This window comes from Camelus bactrianus, chromosome 19 (genome assembly GCF_048773025.1).
Source record: "Camelus bactrianus isolate YW-2024 breed Bactrian camel chromosome 19, ASM4877302v1, whole genome shotgun sequence".
In the NCBI taxonomy this organism is placed as follows: domain Eukaryota; kingdom Metazoa; phylum Chordata; class Mammalia; order Artiodactyla; family Camelidae; genus Camelus; species Camelus bactrianus.
The window spans coordinates 41,537,530-41,553,923 of record NC_133557.1 but is presented as its reverse complement, the minus strand read 5'-3'; the positions used below and the strand labels follow the sequence as shown (position 1 = coordinate 41,553,923).

Below are 16,394 nucleotides of genomic sequence, written 5' to 3'. Positions count from 1 at the left end.
TCATCTTGTGCTTTTGTTTTTCCTTTACAAGGGTTACCAAACATGGCAATCATCATACTTAGTTATGTGTTTATATGTTTCTGCCGCTATCCACTAAAATGAAAAGTTTCATTAGAGCATGAATTCCCTCCAGCTTGTTCATCACTGTTTCCTTACTACCCAGCTCAGTACCAAGAGTAGCTGCTTAATGAGTATTTTCTGAATTAAAAAAATGAATCTTTTGAATAAGACCAGCTGAAGATATTCTCCACAAGATCAACTGATATTTCCATGCACAAGAACCCTAAACTGATGTTCATGAACAAGAAAAACAGGCCTGTATAGGAATGGTCATGGCAGCTTTATTCATAATAGTAAAAACCTGAGAACAAACCAAATGTCTGTCAACAGGAGAATGGATAAACAAATCACAGTAAATTCATACTAGGAAATACTAGTCAGTAATTAATAAAAAATAAACCTGAGATACAATGTCTCAAAAACATTTGTTAAAGAAACCAAACAGAAAAGAGCACATTCTGTATGAATCCAATTATATAAAGTTCAAGAGCAACACAAAACATCCAGGGCAATAAAAATTAGAGTAGTGGCTGCCTACAGAGGTGGAGAATGGCTGGGAAGAAGCACAAAAGAACAGAAATGTTCCACATTTCAACAGGTATATGGGTTACACGGGTATACACATTTATAACAATGATTAAGCTGCTCACGGTACGCAAATTTTATCACAATTTTTTTAAAAGGACAAAAGTCCTAGATTTGCTCACTCAGACATCACATGGGATACAAAACCCAAGAAATAGAACCATACTACTGTCTACTTTCACCAAGCTCTCCCTACTCATCTGTTCATTTGCCTCCTAAATTCCTACCCTTCTCTGGCAGAAAACAAAAAGGGTTGGACCAAAATGTTTGATTAACTGGCCCATGTGGCAACATACTGGGGAAATAGCTATCACGATGAGAGGTGATTCAGTATGCATTCAGAGATGAGTAAACCACACATAGCTATGATAGGACACATAAACCAGTACACAAGCAATTACAGAAGGGCTAATCAGTGAAGAATATTAAGGAGATGCCAAGACATATCAAATGACTGTGTGACATGAGAAGTTCATCATGAACTGTGTGCTAGTGGACCTCTAAGCCACAGGTTGAGGAAGAATATTACTGATTTTAACTTTTTTCTATCCCCCAAACACCTAAGAAATGCCGCACGTGGACTCATGATGGCAACACTAATGCATGAAATGCAAACAAACAATGCGTAAGAAGCAGCAGCAGAGACGTGTAATTAGAATGTGCAAAAAAACCTACATGAATCCAATATATACATTTCTTTGTAACACTCTATCCCCTGAACAGCCATGTTAATCCAGAGCTGCGACGACCAGAAACAGCGGCTGTGAGCCACATGCAGCCACTGAGCACTGAAAATGCAGCGAGGACAAATGAGAAGCTAAATTTTTTATTTTACTACATTGTAATTATTTTAATTCTAAAACAGATATTCAATTCAATTAGTGGAAAGTTTTAAGTATGCTTTAATATAACTTGTTATATAAACCTACTTTTTCAACTGTTAATTTTAGGATATATAAGTACAGACCAAATACTGCCAATGAAAATTTAGTGTCATAATTGAGACATGCTGTAAAAGTATAAAGTACACACTGCTTTTGAAGACTTAATACAAAAAAGGAAAGAAAGTAAAATAGCTCACTAAGAATTTTTTCATTGGTTACATCTTTGAAGTGACATTTTGGATTCACTGGTTGAAATAAAGTAATTATTAAAATTAATTTCACCTGTTTCTTTTTACTTTTTTAAATGTAGCTACTGGAAAACTTAGAAGTACGTATGTGGCATGCATTACATTTTTACTAGATACTAGGTACTATTCTGAAGCTTATACATCTAAATGCAGACTAAATATATCATTATGATACATTAATTATTAATATTTCAAACACCTCCTGACCTTTTCACTTGATTGTCTTCTTTTCTTTAGTTGAATGAAATCTGTTTCCACCCTTTCTGCCAGCTCTAGTTTCCTCTTGTTTCTTTTAAATGCAGCTAAACTGAATCCTATAAAAGAAACATTAAAAATAACATTTGAAAAATATTAGGGCAATAGGGGCAGACAAGAAATCCTGAAGAGCCTTCTCAGGACAGAATCCCTGAGAATGTTGGATAAAGAGTTTTACAAGTCTTTTCAGTGTACACTGAGGTGGTAAGGATAAGAAAAATAATCTAAGGTTAAAAAATCAAGAAGAAGGTCAAATCCAGAGAGACAACTGAGTTCTGAAGGTAGATGCTATCTGGGAGTATCTGCTAATGCAGATAATGTATGGTCAGCCCTGGTCTGGAAGGTCTCTGTATGAGAGACAAGAGATGAGACTTGGCTGGTCCAATGCAGCAGAAGAAAACATACTGGAGATCATCCACCTAAAAAGGCAGAAACCCCAGAGGGTGATATGCCCAGTGCAAAGGAAAATTAGAAAAAACCCCAATATGCAAAGCAGCAGGAAACTTGCAAGATACAGCCTTGGCTACAAATGTAAGAGAAGAAAGGTCCTGTTACACGGAACTGGCTTGGGATGGGGATTCCTGTTGGGGGTGGGGTGCACATGTGGGGAGGGTTGTTTATTTTTAAAGAAGAACAATTGGAATTTTAAGCAAATCTATATATAATATTAAAATATAAAAATGTAAAAAATATTTAAATATTCAGATAGGATTAGGAGAATTCATATGATCTGTGTGGCTTGAAGAAAACAAAAATGATGTTTGTGAGGTAATGCGTAAAAAACCCATTAAACACAAATGTAAATACTCCCTGGAAAAAACCCACCTTAACTCACCCAGACCTCAAAGAATTCCCATGTTCCAATGAACATGAGCCCATAGTTTAAAAAAATTCATAAAATACATGAGAAGTAAATCATGAATGAAAAAATTAAAGTCAGTCAAACATGAGAAAGTATAATCCAACCTGCAAAGACCTCAGATACTGGCATAATCAGATACAGAATATAAAACAGGTTTACACTCAAAGACATAAGAAGAAGATATTGAAAATATGACTAAGGAACAAAAGATGATAAAATGCCCAGGCAGAGCTGAAGAAGAACCAAACAGAACTTCTAAAAATAAAAAATATGACAATTGAAATTTTAAAACTTGATATATAGTTTTAAACAATTAGATTCAGCTGACAAGGGACATTACAAACTGGAATATAACACTGAAAAGATTACCAAAGTTTTCTGATAACAGCAGACTAAATTATTCAGAGTAATTCTCCCACCAAATATTATCAAAAATATTGGATAAAACATGAAAAACACCACCTTAAAAGCATTAAAAACCTTACAGAAAAACACCAAGCTGAATTTTGAGGATAAACTGAGGACTAAGCCATTATTATTGCGCCATAAGCACCTGCAACACCAGCACACTTGACTTGGATTACACGGCATCGAGGAGGGGCGTAAGTCAAACCCAGGGCCCACTAAGCGGGGAGCTTTATAGGAGACACTTCGCACAGAAAGCTGGGGATTGAAAGAGCCAATACCCTCACAGAAAGGCTGAGCCAGAACCAAGCAAGTCCACCCCTACCCTCTATCCAATACCAAGCGTGTTCAGGCAAGGTTGTCTTAGATCACTGCAGAACAGGAGGGAAAAAAAGAACAAGCACAAGAACAAGAAGGAAGGAGAAGAGGAAGGGTAATGGGGTGAATCAGAAAGAAAAAAAGATAAAAACTGTCCCTGAAAGTTTTTGGATTGACTGGGGTTCTTGCATAGATTTGCAAACATGTGGCCTGAGTGGGTCATGGAACATTAAGCTTTGAACTAGGCTTAAGGAAGATTCTGATTAACGTGTATGAAATAATAGAAAATATATGGTATTTGGTCTCTGCCTCGGTTCCTGACACAGAGCTCTTAAACTCCTTGTCACTGGTAAGTGGTAAGAGCACTAGGAGCATCTTTTGTTTTAATATTTGGTCTCTGACCTTTGTTCCTGACACAGGGCTCCTAAATCCCTTGTAATGTCCTGGGTGTCAGACTGTCTTTTCTCTAATGAGGGGTGGGTGGGCTCCCTGATGGCTTCAGGATGGGCGCTGGTCACCAAGTCATGATTAGAAGCTTGGGACTTTCAGTCCATCACCATCCTCTGGGAAGGAGAGAGAGACCAGTGATTGAGTTAATGATTGACTGGCCACACCTTTTTGACGAAATCTCCATAAAGCTTCCAAAAGCACAGGATTTGGAGAGATTTCAGGTAGCTGAACACAACTACATGCCCAGGTGACAACCTGGACTTGCAGCCCCTATACTCTAGTCTACAGAAAAAAAAGAATTAGTAAGTTGGAAGACTGGTCAGAAAGAAGTTATCCAGAATGCAGCTGAAAGAGATAAAATAAAGACACACAGGAAAGGTTAGGAAACAGAGAAGATAATTTGAGGTCTAATATATATTTTTGTATGTTTGGGTATTTTTTTACTAATTTTTTTTCTAATATATGCTTAAATCATTATTTCTAAAGGTGAAAAGTTAAAGAATGAAATAAGTTTCATTTTTTTCAAATTGGACAAGAATTTTTCCAAATGGCAAAAGCCACTAATCCACAGATTTAATAATTCTGAAGAATACCCACAAATTGAACTGAAATCATGAAAGCCCATCACAAGATACATCAAATAAAAGAGAATAAGAACAATGACATAGAAAAATCTAAAAACAGTAAGGGTAACGTTACCTTCAAAAAAGTGGCAGTTAGAATAGCAGACTTTTTAACAGCAACAGTGGAAGCCCAAGACAGTGGACTGATTATCTTCAATGTGCAGAAAGGAAGTATCTGCCCACCTAGAGCACTATATCCAGTAAAATAATCCTCCAAAAATGAAGGTGAAATAAAAATAGCTTCAGGTAAGCAAGAATGAATAAATTCACCATCAGCAAGACCTGTACTGATGAAACACTAAAGGGTGTGCTTCAGTAACAGGAAAAATAATACAAAGTGAAAGCTCAAATAACAAAGAAAGGTAGCAGGGAGCAGTGGAGAACTAAGTGCAAAGGAAAGGGTGTGTTCAGGCACATCTAAATGAAAACTGATGAATAAAACAATAATCAAAGTTCTACGATTTTTTTAAGTAGCACTTAAGGTATGAAAAAGTTAAGAAGCTATTAAATGTTCATTCAAGTATTGTATAGTCCTTGCATTACCTGAAAAGTGGTAAAAAGTAACATTTTCTAGCAGAATTTCATAAGTCAAGCATGTATGTTGAAATCTTCAGGTTAATTAGTAGAGAATGGTAAAAAAAAAAAAAAAGGCAAAAACAACATAGTAACAGAAGAGAAAACGTAAAAATAGAAAATAATCCTTAAAAAGGCAAGAAATTAGATTAAAGGAGGCATAGATCATGTGGGGCAAATAGCAAAAAGTAAGAGTAGATTCAAATTCTAATATATAAGTAAAGACATGAAATGTAAGTGGGCTTACTGCATCAATTAAAATACAAAGATTGCCCCCTCAAATTTTTAATATATATGTTGCTTTTAAGAGACATCTTAAATAAAAGAATACATAGAAAGATTGAAAACAAAGGGATGGGAAAAGATACAGATTCAAACATTAATCAGAAGGAAGCTACTGTAGCTATTTTGGTATCGACCAAGCCGACTTTAAGGCAGTAAGTATTGTTAGATACAGAATGCCATTTCTTTAAAATAGAAAGGTTACTTAACCAAAGTCTCTTGTGGGGCTATTAATATATACATGCAAGTAGAATACATAACAATTGGAGCAAAATTGAAGAGAAGTTTCATTGGGTCCTTACGGGATATAGTATGTGATAAATACAAGGAATATAAGGTTGTTTTACATTTTAAAAAATCAACATAATTTATTGTGCTAACAAATCCTATTTAATATCCTCTTAATAGATAAAAAGAATCTGATAAAATTAAAGACTCATTTATAATTTTTTATCTTACCCAAAAAACCTCCCCAAATAGAATGAAGCATAGCTACAAATTTTCAATCAAAAGCATCACACTTAAAATAAATGCTCACTATCATCATTTCTATTAAACTCCATCCTAATGATCCTTTGCCAGTATGAAAGGGAAGAAAAAAGTATAAAAATTAGAAGGAAAGAAACAAAACTTTAATTATTCACAACTGACAGGATTATGAATTTAGGGAATCAACAAGAATCCACAGATAAATTATAAGAAAAATACAAGAGTTTAGCAAGGTAGGTGGAAACAAATGTGTGTGTGTGTGTGTGTGTGTGTGTATACACAGTTATATTCACTGGTAAAAAAAAACTATTCTGAGAAACACTGTAGTCATCAAAAGAAAAAGCCAAATTCTGTAACTATATATGGTGACAAATGTTAACTAGACTTACTATGATGATCATTTTGCTACACAAATATCAAATCATTACACTGTATACCTAAAATTAATAATGTTGTATGTTAATTATACCTCAATTAAAAAAAAGAGAGAGAAGGAAAAAAAAAAAACAACACTTTGGCATCGTCTCGTACAGGTGAAGACAGGCAGCCGTTACAATCCACAAATTCCACTACAATGTGTGTATCTAGGGAATGCCCACTGATACAAAAGACATATGTAAGAAAATTTGTAGCAGCTCTGTTATAACTCCAACCTGAAACCAACACTACTGTCCACTGACAAGATGTATGCGTACTACAGTTTACAATAAAGAGGTTCAAAAAAGCAAAGTGAAAAAAAAAAGATATTATTTACAATACTAACCTAATTTCAAAATATCTGCTAATAAACTAATCATGAGATGTGGAAAACAAAAATACAATTTTATAAAACTTTACTGAAGAATAAAAAAGTACTCTTGATTAAATCTGTCCTGGATGGACAATATTATTATTCAATATTGTTAAGCTATTAATTTTCCCCTGAGTTGATGTAAATTAATCAAAGTAACAATGAAAAAAGGACAAATATACCTGACATATTACTTTTAAGATTAATCAATAACATTTTAAATAAGGAAAAACAAATTTGTTAGGAAAATTAGATGGAAAGGGAAACAGAGCTGCCCTCAAAACAAAGTCTAAGAACAATATTGTAGTAATGGACACACACAAAAAAATGAATGGAACTAACCAACAAGTTTAGACATAAACTCACATATATTCTAATGGAGTTTGAGAATGACACTGATATTTCATACCAGTAGGAAATGTATATTTTATTAATAAAATTTCTTGGCACAATACATTCCCTATTTGGAGAAAAAAACACAAATTAGATTCCTACTTCACACTAGACACAAAAATGAAACCTTACAGGTATTAATGATTTAAACATATACATTCTAAAAAAAAGAAAAAGAAAAAAAGAGTCCAAAAAGATTCAACTATTACACAGTAGGCCTATCAGTCTTTTTTGAGAGAGACTTTATTTTTTATTGGTTTTGTTTTCATTTTAAAGTAGAATGTTTTACACTGAATGTTACCAAAGCCAGACTCCATTAAAAGCATGGCTCACTGACAAAACCACATAAAATGTAAAACGTCTGTAAGGCAGAAGACATCATACAAAAGGTAAACGACAAATGACCTATCCTTAAATTTTAAAGTATATGAAAATAGCTATGGATAGGACTGATATCCTTGAATCAGAATGGTCTAATATAAAAGGAACAAGTTGGAGCCAGAGGGAAGACGGCGGGGTAGGAAGCACCAGAAATCCATCTCCCTACCTGGCAACACCTGGCCTGCTGGAATCTGTCTAATGTAAGTATTATGAAACTCTGGAGTCTATTAAAAGAGGAGGGTTCCCAGGGGAAGGCCTGGACGTAGACTGTGGTTAATTTGGGTCCATTTCAGCTTTTAGTGCAGTAGCCGCTACCCATTTCCCATCCCCAACCCCACGGCAGGCAGCCATGCCTACGTTCCTAGGGCAGCCTGCACACAGCCTGTAAGAGCCAGGGTGGGCAATAAAGACCCTATCCTCCAACTACCGGAATCAGCGCTCTAATTGCTGGTTCTGGTCACAGAGATGCAGACACTCAGAGGTAGACAGCCACTGTAGCAATGTCTCCTGCTCCAGCTGAAAAGACTTAGAACAGGGAATCTAAAAAGTTAGTGCTTTCCCGTGGCCCCGCCCTTTTTCTTTTCCCCTCTTTTCAGAGACAGACATTTAAGGAGATATACAAATGGCCAATAAACACATGAAAAGATAGTCAACAGCATAATCATTAGGGAAATGCAAATCAAAGCCACGAGATATCATCTCATACCCATTAGGATGGCTATTGTAAAATAAACAGAAAAAAAAACCCAGAAAATAACATGTGTGGAGAAATTGGAACCCTTGTGCACTATTATTGGGAATTTAAAAATGGTACACTTGCTACAGAAAAGAGTACGGTGGTTATTCCAAAAATTAAAAACAAAATTACCATATAACCCAGCGATTTCATTTGAGTACCCAAAAGAATTAAAAACAGACCTCTGTATACTTATGTTCACAGCAGCATTATGTATACATAATAGAATATTATTCAGCCTTAAAAAGAAATTCTGACACATGCTACAACATGGATGAACCTTGAGGACATCATGCAAAGTGAAATAAGCGTATCACAAAAGAACAACAGATGTGTGATTTCACTTACATGAGGTACCTAGAGCAGTCAAATTCATAGGGACAGAACTCTGAATGATGGTTGCCAAGGGCCAGATGGGAGGAGAAGAGGAGTTAGAGTTCAATGAATACAGAGTTTCAGTTTTTCAAGATGAAAAGGATTTTCCAGCTAGATGGTAGTGACAGTTGTACAACGTAAATATACCTAAAGCCACTGAAATGTACCATTAAAAGTGTTTAAGATGGTAAATTTTACATTGTGTATTTTACCAAAGTTTTTTAAAAGAATTACCAAAAAAACCCGATATGAATATCTATTTATAGTAGTTTTATTTATAATAGCTTAAAACTGGAAACAACACAGATGCCCTTCAAGGATAAATAATTAAACAAACAGTGGTACATCCATCCATACCATGGAATAGTCAGCAAAGAGATAGTACTTGCTACTGATGAGCACAGCCATCTGGATGAATCTCCAGAGAATCGGACTGAGTGATTAAGATAAAAGGCAATTCCCAAAGACTTACATCCTGTATGATGCCATTTATATAACATTCTTGAAATGACAAAATCACACAAATGGAGACTAGATTAGTAACTGTCAGGTTTTAAGGAAGGGGTAAAGGTAGGAGGTGAGTGGGAGAGACTATAAAAGGGCAATGTGTGAGATCCCTGTGGAGATGGAAGGGCTGTGTATCTCGACTGTATCAATGTCAATATCCTGAATATGATACTGTACAAAGGCTTGCCAAGGTGCTCCCACTGGAGGAAATGGGCAAAGGGTACATGGGATCTCTCTGTATTATATCATGTGATGGCATATGAATTTATAAATACTTCAACATAAAAAAATCTGAAACAACATAACTGGCCATGTTAACCAGCCATATGAAATTAAGTGCTGATATACTGTATACCAATTATGATAAAACTCTATAATTATAGAATATGTTCAGTATTATCATGCTGTCTTTCAAAATATCCTACTTAAAGGCAGAAAACTGTAAGAATACAATCTAGCCAATAGAAAAGAAAACAGGGTTCCTTGTGGCAGAATCATGCCCATAAATTGTTACAATGTCCCTATTCTACTCGTTACCTCAGGTCCATCCAAAGCATAAAATAGTTAAAAACTAAGGAATATTGGTAGAAACTTTGTAGCACAAACTATTTAAGGTTGTCCTTTACCAAAGAACAACAAAATTACTTTTCCTTCAATTTTAATGAATTTTCTGGACAAATTCAAAAGAATGTACAACATCCTATTCCAGACATTCTTAAAACTGAATGCACGTTTAAATTACCTACATAACTTCAAACACTGCAGATGCCTGGGCCCCATCTAGCCAGAGCTGCTGTTCTTTTTTTATTTTTTTAATTGAAGTACAGTCAATTACAATGTATCAACTTCCAGTGTACAGCACAATGTCTCAGTTTTGCATATACATATATATATTTTCATATTTTTTCCATTAAAGGTTATTAAAAGATATTGAGCATAGTTCCCTGTGCTATACAAAAGAAACTTTTTTTAAAATCTATTTTTATGTATAGTGGCTAATGTGTGTAAATATCAAACTCCCAAACTTATCCCCTCCCACCTGTTTTGTAGGTAAGTCCACAGTGTTCTTTCTGGTTTTTTTTAGATTTCAAATATGAGTGATATGATATGGTATTTTTCTTTCTCTTTCTGGCTTACTTCACTTAGAGTGATGATCTCTAGGTCCATCTGTGTTGCTGCAAATGGCATTATTTTATTCTTTTTTATGGCTGAGTAGTATTCCATTGTATAATTATATCACATCTTCTTTATCCAGTGTTCTGTTGATGGACATTTAGGTTGCTTCCATGTCTTGGCTATTGTATATAGTGCTGATACAAACATTGGGGTGCATGTATCTTTTTGTATAAGAGTTCCCTCCAGATTTATACCCAGAAGTGAGATTGCTAGATCATACGGTAAGCCTATTTTTAGTTTTTTGAGGAATTCTCCATACTGTTTTCCACAATGGTTGCACCAAACTACATTCCCACCAGCAGTTGAGGAGGATTCCCTTTTCTCCACACCCTCTCCAGCATTTATTATTTGTGGACTTTTGAATGGTGGCCATTCTCACTGGTGTGCAGTGATACCTCATTGCAGAGTTGCTATTCTAATTGATTTTGGGTGCAGCCAGGGCTTCAGGATTTTTCAAAGTTCCCCAGTGACTCTGATGTGCAGCCAAAGTTGAAAAGCACTGCTCTAATGGTCACACCTAGTCCCAAATGCAATCAATCACTAAAATCATCTCAACAGTCAGTGTTAAAGACCTAAGCCTATTAAATTCTGATGAAATCATATCCCCAAGATCATTTTCACATTCAACATATGAATAACAGTGAGAATGATATCAATAACCAACATCTGAGTGTTTCTTTGTGCCATAAATTGAAGAAAGAATTCTTTATACATTACCTCAAGGAATCACAACATCTCCATGAGAAAAGTTTCTTGGAGGTAACTTGTCCATGGTCACTCTAAAGTCTATGCTCTGAGCTACTATATGATCATCAATGGCAGCAACTTTACAAAGCCAGACTTCTCAAAAGTAGACAGCAAACCTTTTAGGAATCTGGCAATAGCCGGTAAAACAGTAAATGCACATCTTCTATGAGTCAGCAAGTCTACTGCCAACTATCTACCCCAATAAAACATGTGCATATTAAGTGATGTGTACAAGAATATTTATGGAATCATCATGTTAATGGCAAAATCTAGAAACAACCTGAATGCCTAGCAATAAAGGAATAGCTAAATAAACATGGTAAAATGCTATTCAGCAATTTAAAAATTAATTGATCTATATGTATCAACATGGATAGATTTCAAAATACATTTTGCTGACAAAAAATACTAAAAGAACCATATTATAACACCACTTATCTAAAAACTTACTAAAGATACTAGAGTATGATACCATTTATCTACTATATTCCATCATTTCTGCTGAAACAGAGAGAAGCAAATTAAACAAGTAACTGTGGTTATCAGACTGGGCAGGAGACTGGGATTGGGAATGGAAGTAAAAAGGAAGATTAGGTTTATGTAGAATGCTCCAATATTTAAGAAGATAACATATTCCTGTACCACACATTAAAAAGTAAAAGTATATGTTTATATAAATTTATTAATTTATGTTATTTTTATTATTTATATTATTATATTTGTTAATAGCAGACACTTACAAAACATCAGTTCTAACTCATGGTAATGAAAGAATAGCTTATATCAGGCTAACCCATAGACCAATAATAATTACAAATTCTGGACAGAATTTTTAAATTTATAAAAAAGAAAAGGTATTTGAAGGCAAGTGACCTAAAGTTGACAAAATTAAGAGAGAATTCAACCACTGAAAGAAAAGAAATATACAAGGTAAGATCTAAATTCAAACAGCTTTCCCCATGAGGCACTCCCCACTCTGTGCGATGCACAGAAAATAAAGCTTAGGTAGCAATCTGTAGTCTTACTGGCCTGAGATGAAGCAGTTTGGGGCTACTGAAGCCACCGGAAATTGAGGGAGGAATTCTGGAAAAGAGGAATCCACAAAAAAGAAAGTCCAGAATCTATATAAAATTCCCCTCAAATCCCTGAATGAACCCTTAACTGTTCATACAGGATGCAAGATTCCATAAAGTCCACTGAGGAAAACAATGGCTGAAAAGCAGACATTTTAGTAAATACTCACTGTAGAAGAGACAAAGTTTAAGCCCATGTCTAAGGAATAAAGACCACAAGCTAGTACTAAGAAACAACTCTGGGATCAAGGACAAAAATGAAATAGACTCACTTTAACAAAGTCTAAAACCAGGCTGTGATGATATCAAGGTGATCTGCAAATAATTTAATTACTTTTCTAGAAGAAAACATCATTCAAAGGAAAATAACAAATCACAGTCTCCAAAATGTATCATTCACAAACGCCCAAGTTGTAATTTTTTTTTTAATTATTAGGCATGCAATTTGACAGGAAACTGTGACCAAGGTCAAGAAAAAAATCTCTCAATAGAAGCTGACCTACACATTACCTAGATTTTAGAATTATCAACGGTTTTTAAATAAGAATGATAAATATGTCAACAATGGATATAATGGGTGAAGACATGGGAAATTTCAAGAGAGAGATGTTAGCTGCTTTTTTTTAATGGAAACTTTAAACTTGAGAACAATATTTTAAATTTTTTTAAAATCATAGCATAAGATTACTATCGTATTAGACACTGCAGGAGAAAAGATCAGTAAACTCAAAGACAATTCAACGGAAATCTTACAAATAAAAGTATGATGGTTAATTTTATTTGTCAGATTAACTGGGCCAGGGTGTGCCTAGGTAGTTGGTCAAACATTATTCTGGATGTGTCTGTGACAGTATGTTTGATGAGGATGAAAGTAATATTTAAATTGACAGACTAAGTAAAATAGATTGCCCTCCCTATGTAAGTGGACTACATCTAATCAGGTGAAGGCATTAATAGAAGAAAAGGGCAGACTCCCCCCTAAGTAAGAGAGAATTCCTCTTGCCTATCTGCCTTTGGGTCTCAAGTCTGCCAGCCTTCAGACGGAACGACACAATCGACTATCGTGGTTTCAAGGTCTTTGGATTTGGATTGTCTTCTAATTTTTGGGCTAAGAGATACTTTTTATAATAGGCTACTTGTTCATGAAACAGTTTCTTGATCTTTGCTTGAAAACCACATTTTATACCAGCAAAAATCCTCCACGCCTGGGATCGACATGCTCCTATTTTAAACACTTTGTTCCAAAGGATGCAGTGTGGAAGGACTTTCTTGATTCATGAATTCACTATTCACTTTATGTTAGAATATTTGCTGCTCTCTGTTAGAATGGCTTTGTCAGCTGAAGACTGGATGACTTTCATCCTTGAACTGCTTCTTCTCTGGATATTGATATTCAACATACAAACATTATAGTGCAGTGATGAGGAATGTGAATCAAAGGCAAACAAAGCATTACGGTGTCTACCTGCAGAAGGAACCTCCAACTTAACCTGGGCTGCAAGAGCCAGTATGAGCCTATTATCCACTTTTGTGTGCAAAGCCAGGCCTCAAATGCATCTCAATTTTATTTATTCTTCTTAAACCTGAAATAAATTTTAGTTTTTAAGCTATAGCAAAAAAAAAAAAAAAAAGACTCTTCTGGGTCTCCAGCCTGCTGACTAGCCCTGAAAATCTTGGGACTTGTCACCCTCCATAACTGCATGAGCCAATTCTTTATAATAAATCTCTTTAGATAGAAAGATAGAAAGAAAGATAGATAGACAGATAGAGAGATAGCTCGCTCGCTCGCTCGCTCTCCTTTGGTTCTGTTTCTATGGGGAATCTTGAATAATACAGCAAGAACAGAGAATAAAGGTTAAAACAAAAAAGAGCCTCATTAACACATGACAGTATCAAATGTTTTACTCTAAGTGATACTGAAATCCTAGAAACCAATAAGGGAGAGCATGAAGCAGAAAGTCCAAGAGTTTTCCTAATTTGATTAAAAGCTGTACCCACAGATTCAGTAGGCACGACAAAACTAGTATGAGGAAAACCGCATCCAGGCAAAAACAAAAATAAAGAACAATTCTTAAAAGCAGTCAGAGAAAAAAGAAGACATATTACACACAGGGAAGCAGTAATAATGACTGACTTTCTAAGAAACAGTGGAATCCAGACGGTAATGAAGTAACATCTTAAAAAGTGCTAAAAGGATGCAATGGGATATTATTCAGTCGTAAGAAGGAAATTCTGATACATGCTACAACATGGGTGAACCCTGAAAACATGCTAAGTGAAATAATCCAGACACAAAAAGACAAATATTGTGTGATTCCACTTAGAAAAGAGACCTAGAATAGGCAAACTTATAGACAAAGAAAGTAGAATAGAGGTTACCAAGGGCAGGCAAGAGGGGGAATGGGCAGTCATTTGTTTAATAGGACAGAGTTCCTGTGTGGGTTGAGGAAAAAGTGGAAATGGACAGTGGTGATGGTTAAATAGCACTGAGTGTACTTAGTACCACTGAGTTATACACTTAAAAATTATTAACATGGTAAATTTTATGTTACGAATATTTTACCACAATAAAAGAAAAGAAGTGTGAAAAGAAAAAACTCTGTCAACCAGAAGTTCATATCAAACAATAACAAAAAAAGTATTTTCAAAGTAAAAGCAAAATAAATATTTTTTTCAGATAATTAAAGCTGAGAAAAAATTTCACTACATCTACCACATCACCAGAAAAGCTTTATTAGCATTCCATGCTGAAGGAATTGATGCCAGGAAGAAATTCAAATCTATATACAAGAATGAAATATGAAATTATATGTCAAAATGTGTAAGAAATTTAAGATAAACCTTAGAATGACATTCTAAAAGCTTTTGAACACTGAAGAGGGATAATAACCTACAAGTTATGCCCCTCAAAATGGTAACTGAATATAAAACATTATCATTAACCAGCATCAACACAGAATTTTATTTCTATTGAATGTTAGACAAATGGCTGAATATAGGATGGCATTTTTTATTTTAATCTAAATAATGGTTATAATTTCTCCTTTTAAATTCCCCATAGGTCAAAACTATCCTTTTCTGCAAAAAATGAATATATCGCTTAATTTTTAAATATCTTATTTATTTAGAGAACATTTCTTGTTGGTTGATTATATGTTATAAAAAATCTATGACATGTTATGTTTTTCTTATTAAAAATATAAAATACTAATGTATAGCCAAAGATAATTTTGCCATCCTGCGAAAAACCTAGTACTATTTTATAACTCATTTGTATATAAATATTGTGAAGTGAAATTGGCAGACTGAACACATGAATTCATTTCCATGCCCTACTAAAACCTTACCAAAAAAGAAATTTAAGGGGGGAAAAAGATTGACATACCAAGGGATGATTATAATGAGATGAGCAATATCAACGCAATTTTAGAAAATAGAAAGCAAGTGGACAAACAGTAACTAACTGGGCAAAGGAAGATGAACCCCAATGTCCAGTAGCCAAGACATCACAAAGCAAATGAATGCCTGCCAAAGTAAACTTGTGCCTGCCACAGAAGCATCAGGAGAACTCAGGATAGAAAGCACCTGGTATCTCTGAAAGCCAGGCTGGGGCTAAAAACAGGAGAACTGGCAGAAAAATGTCAAAAAGGAATATTAGATACCCAAATCCCCTCCTTGTGCCAGCAGAAAACATGGGGTGAAGTCTTTGGAGAGGCTGAACCAGATGGGCCCCCAGCTAGTAGACTTGGAACACAGCTGGGTGCAGGTATGGGGCTCCGCCTACAAGAGAGTTTTCCGTAAAAGTCTGATAAAGGCAAGGAGACACCTCCAGTGCCTTCCTTTACTCTGTACCAGAATACTGGCTATTGCCCTGCTGGAGCTGGGAAGACTTCTCCCTAATCCAAAAGAAAAAATGTATAGAGAAATGGTTACGCCTCCCACTTGAGGTCAAACAGATCTGCCCTCACAAAGCTGCCAACTGGCTTTCAGGCACCTCACTCACCAATATGAAAATAGCAGAGGGTCACTATTAGATACTTAAGGAAACTAGCTAACATGTATTAGGGTCTGAAACAAACAAACAAATACAAAATAAGACAGAGGAAGCAGAAACAGCAGATAAGAAGTTTTAAACCATAATACCCTAAGAGAGAGAGCAAAAATATTGAGTTTATGAAACAA

General features: G+C 35.1%; 1 protein-coding gene across 7 annotated transcripts in view; it reads right to left on the bottom strand.

Annotated features, from left to right (window-relative positions):
• TASP1 (taspase 1) overlaps positions 1-16,394 on the bottom strand; it is a 261,040-nt gene that overhangs the window by 189,899 nt on the left and 54,747 nt on the right. For all 7 annotated transcript variants that reach the window (XR_012500775.1, XR_012500776.1, XM_074347862.1 and 4 more), the window contains one exon: positions 1,985-2,091. Coding sequence is in view for 5 of the 7 variants with exons in the window: in XM_074347862.1 (XP_074203963.1) it covers positions 1,985-2,091 (107 nt within the window). In the remaining 2 variants the exon portion in view is untranslated. The remainder of the gene's footprint in view (positions 1-1,984; positions 2,092-16,394) is intronic.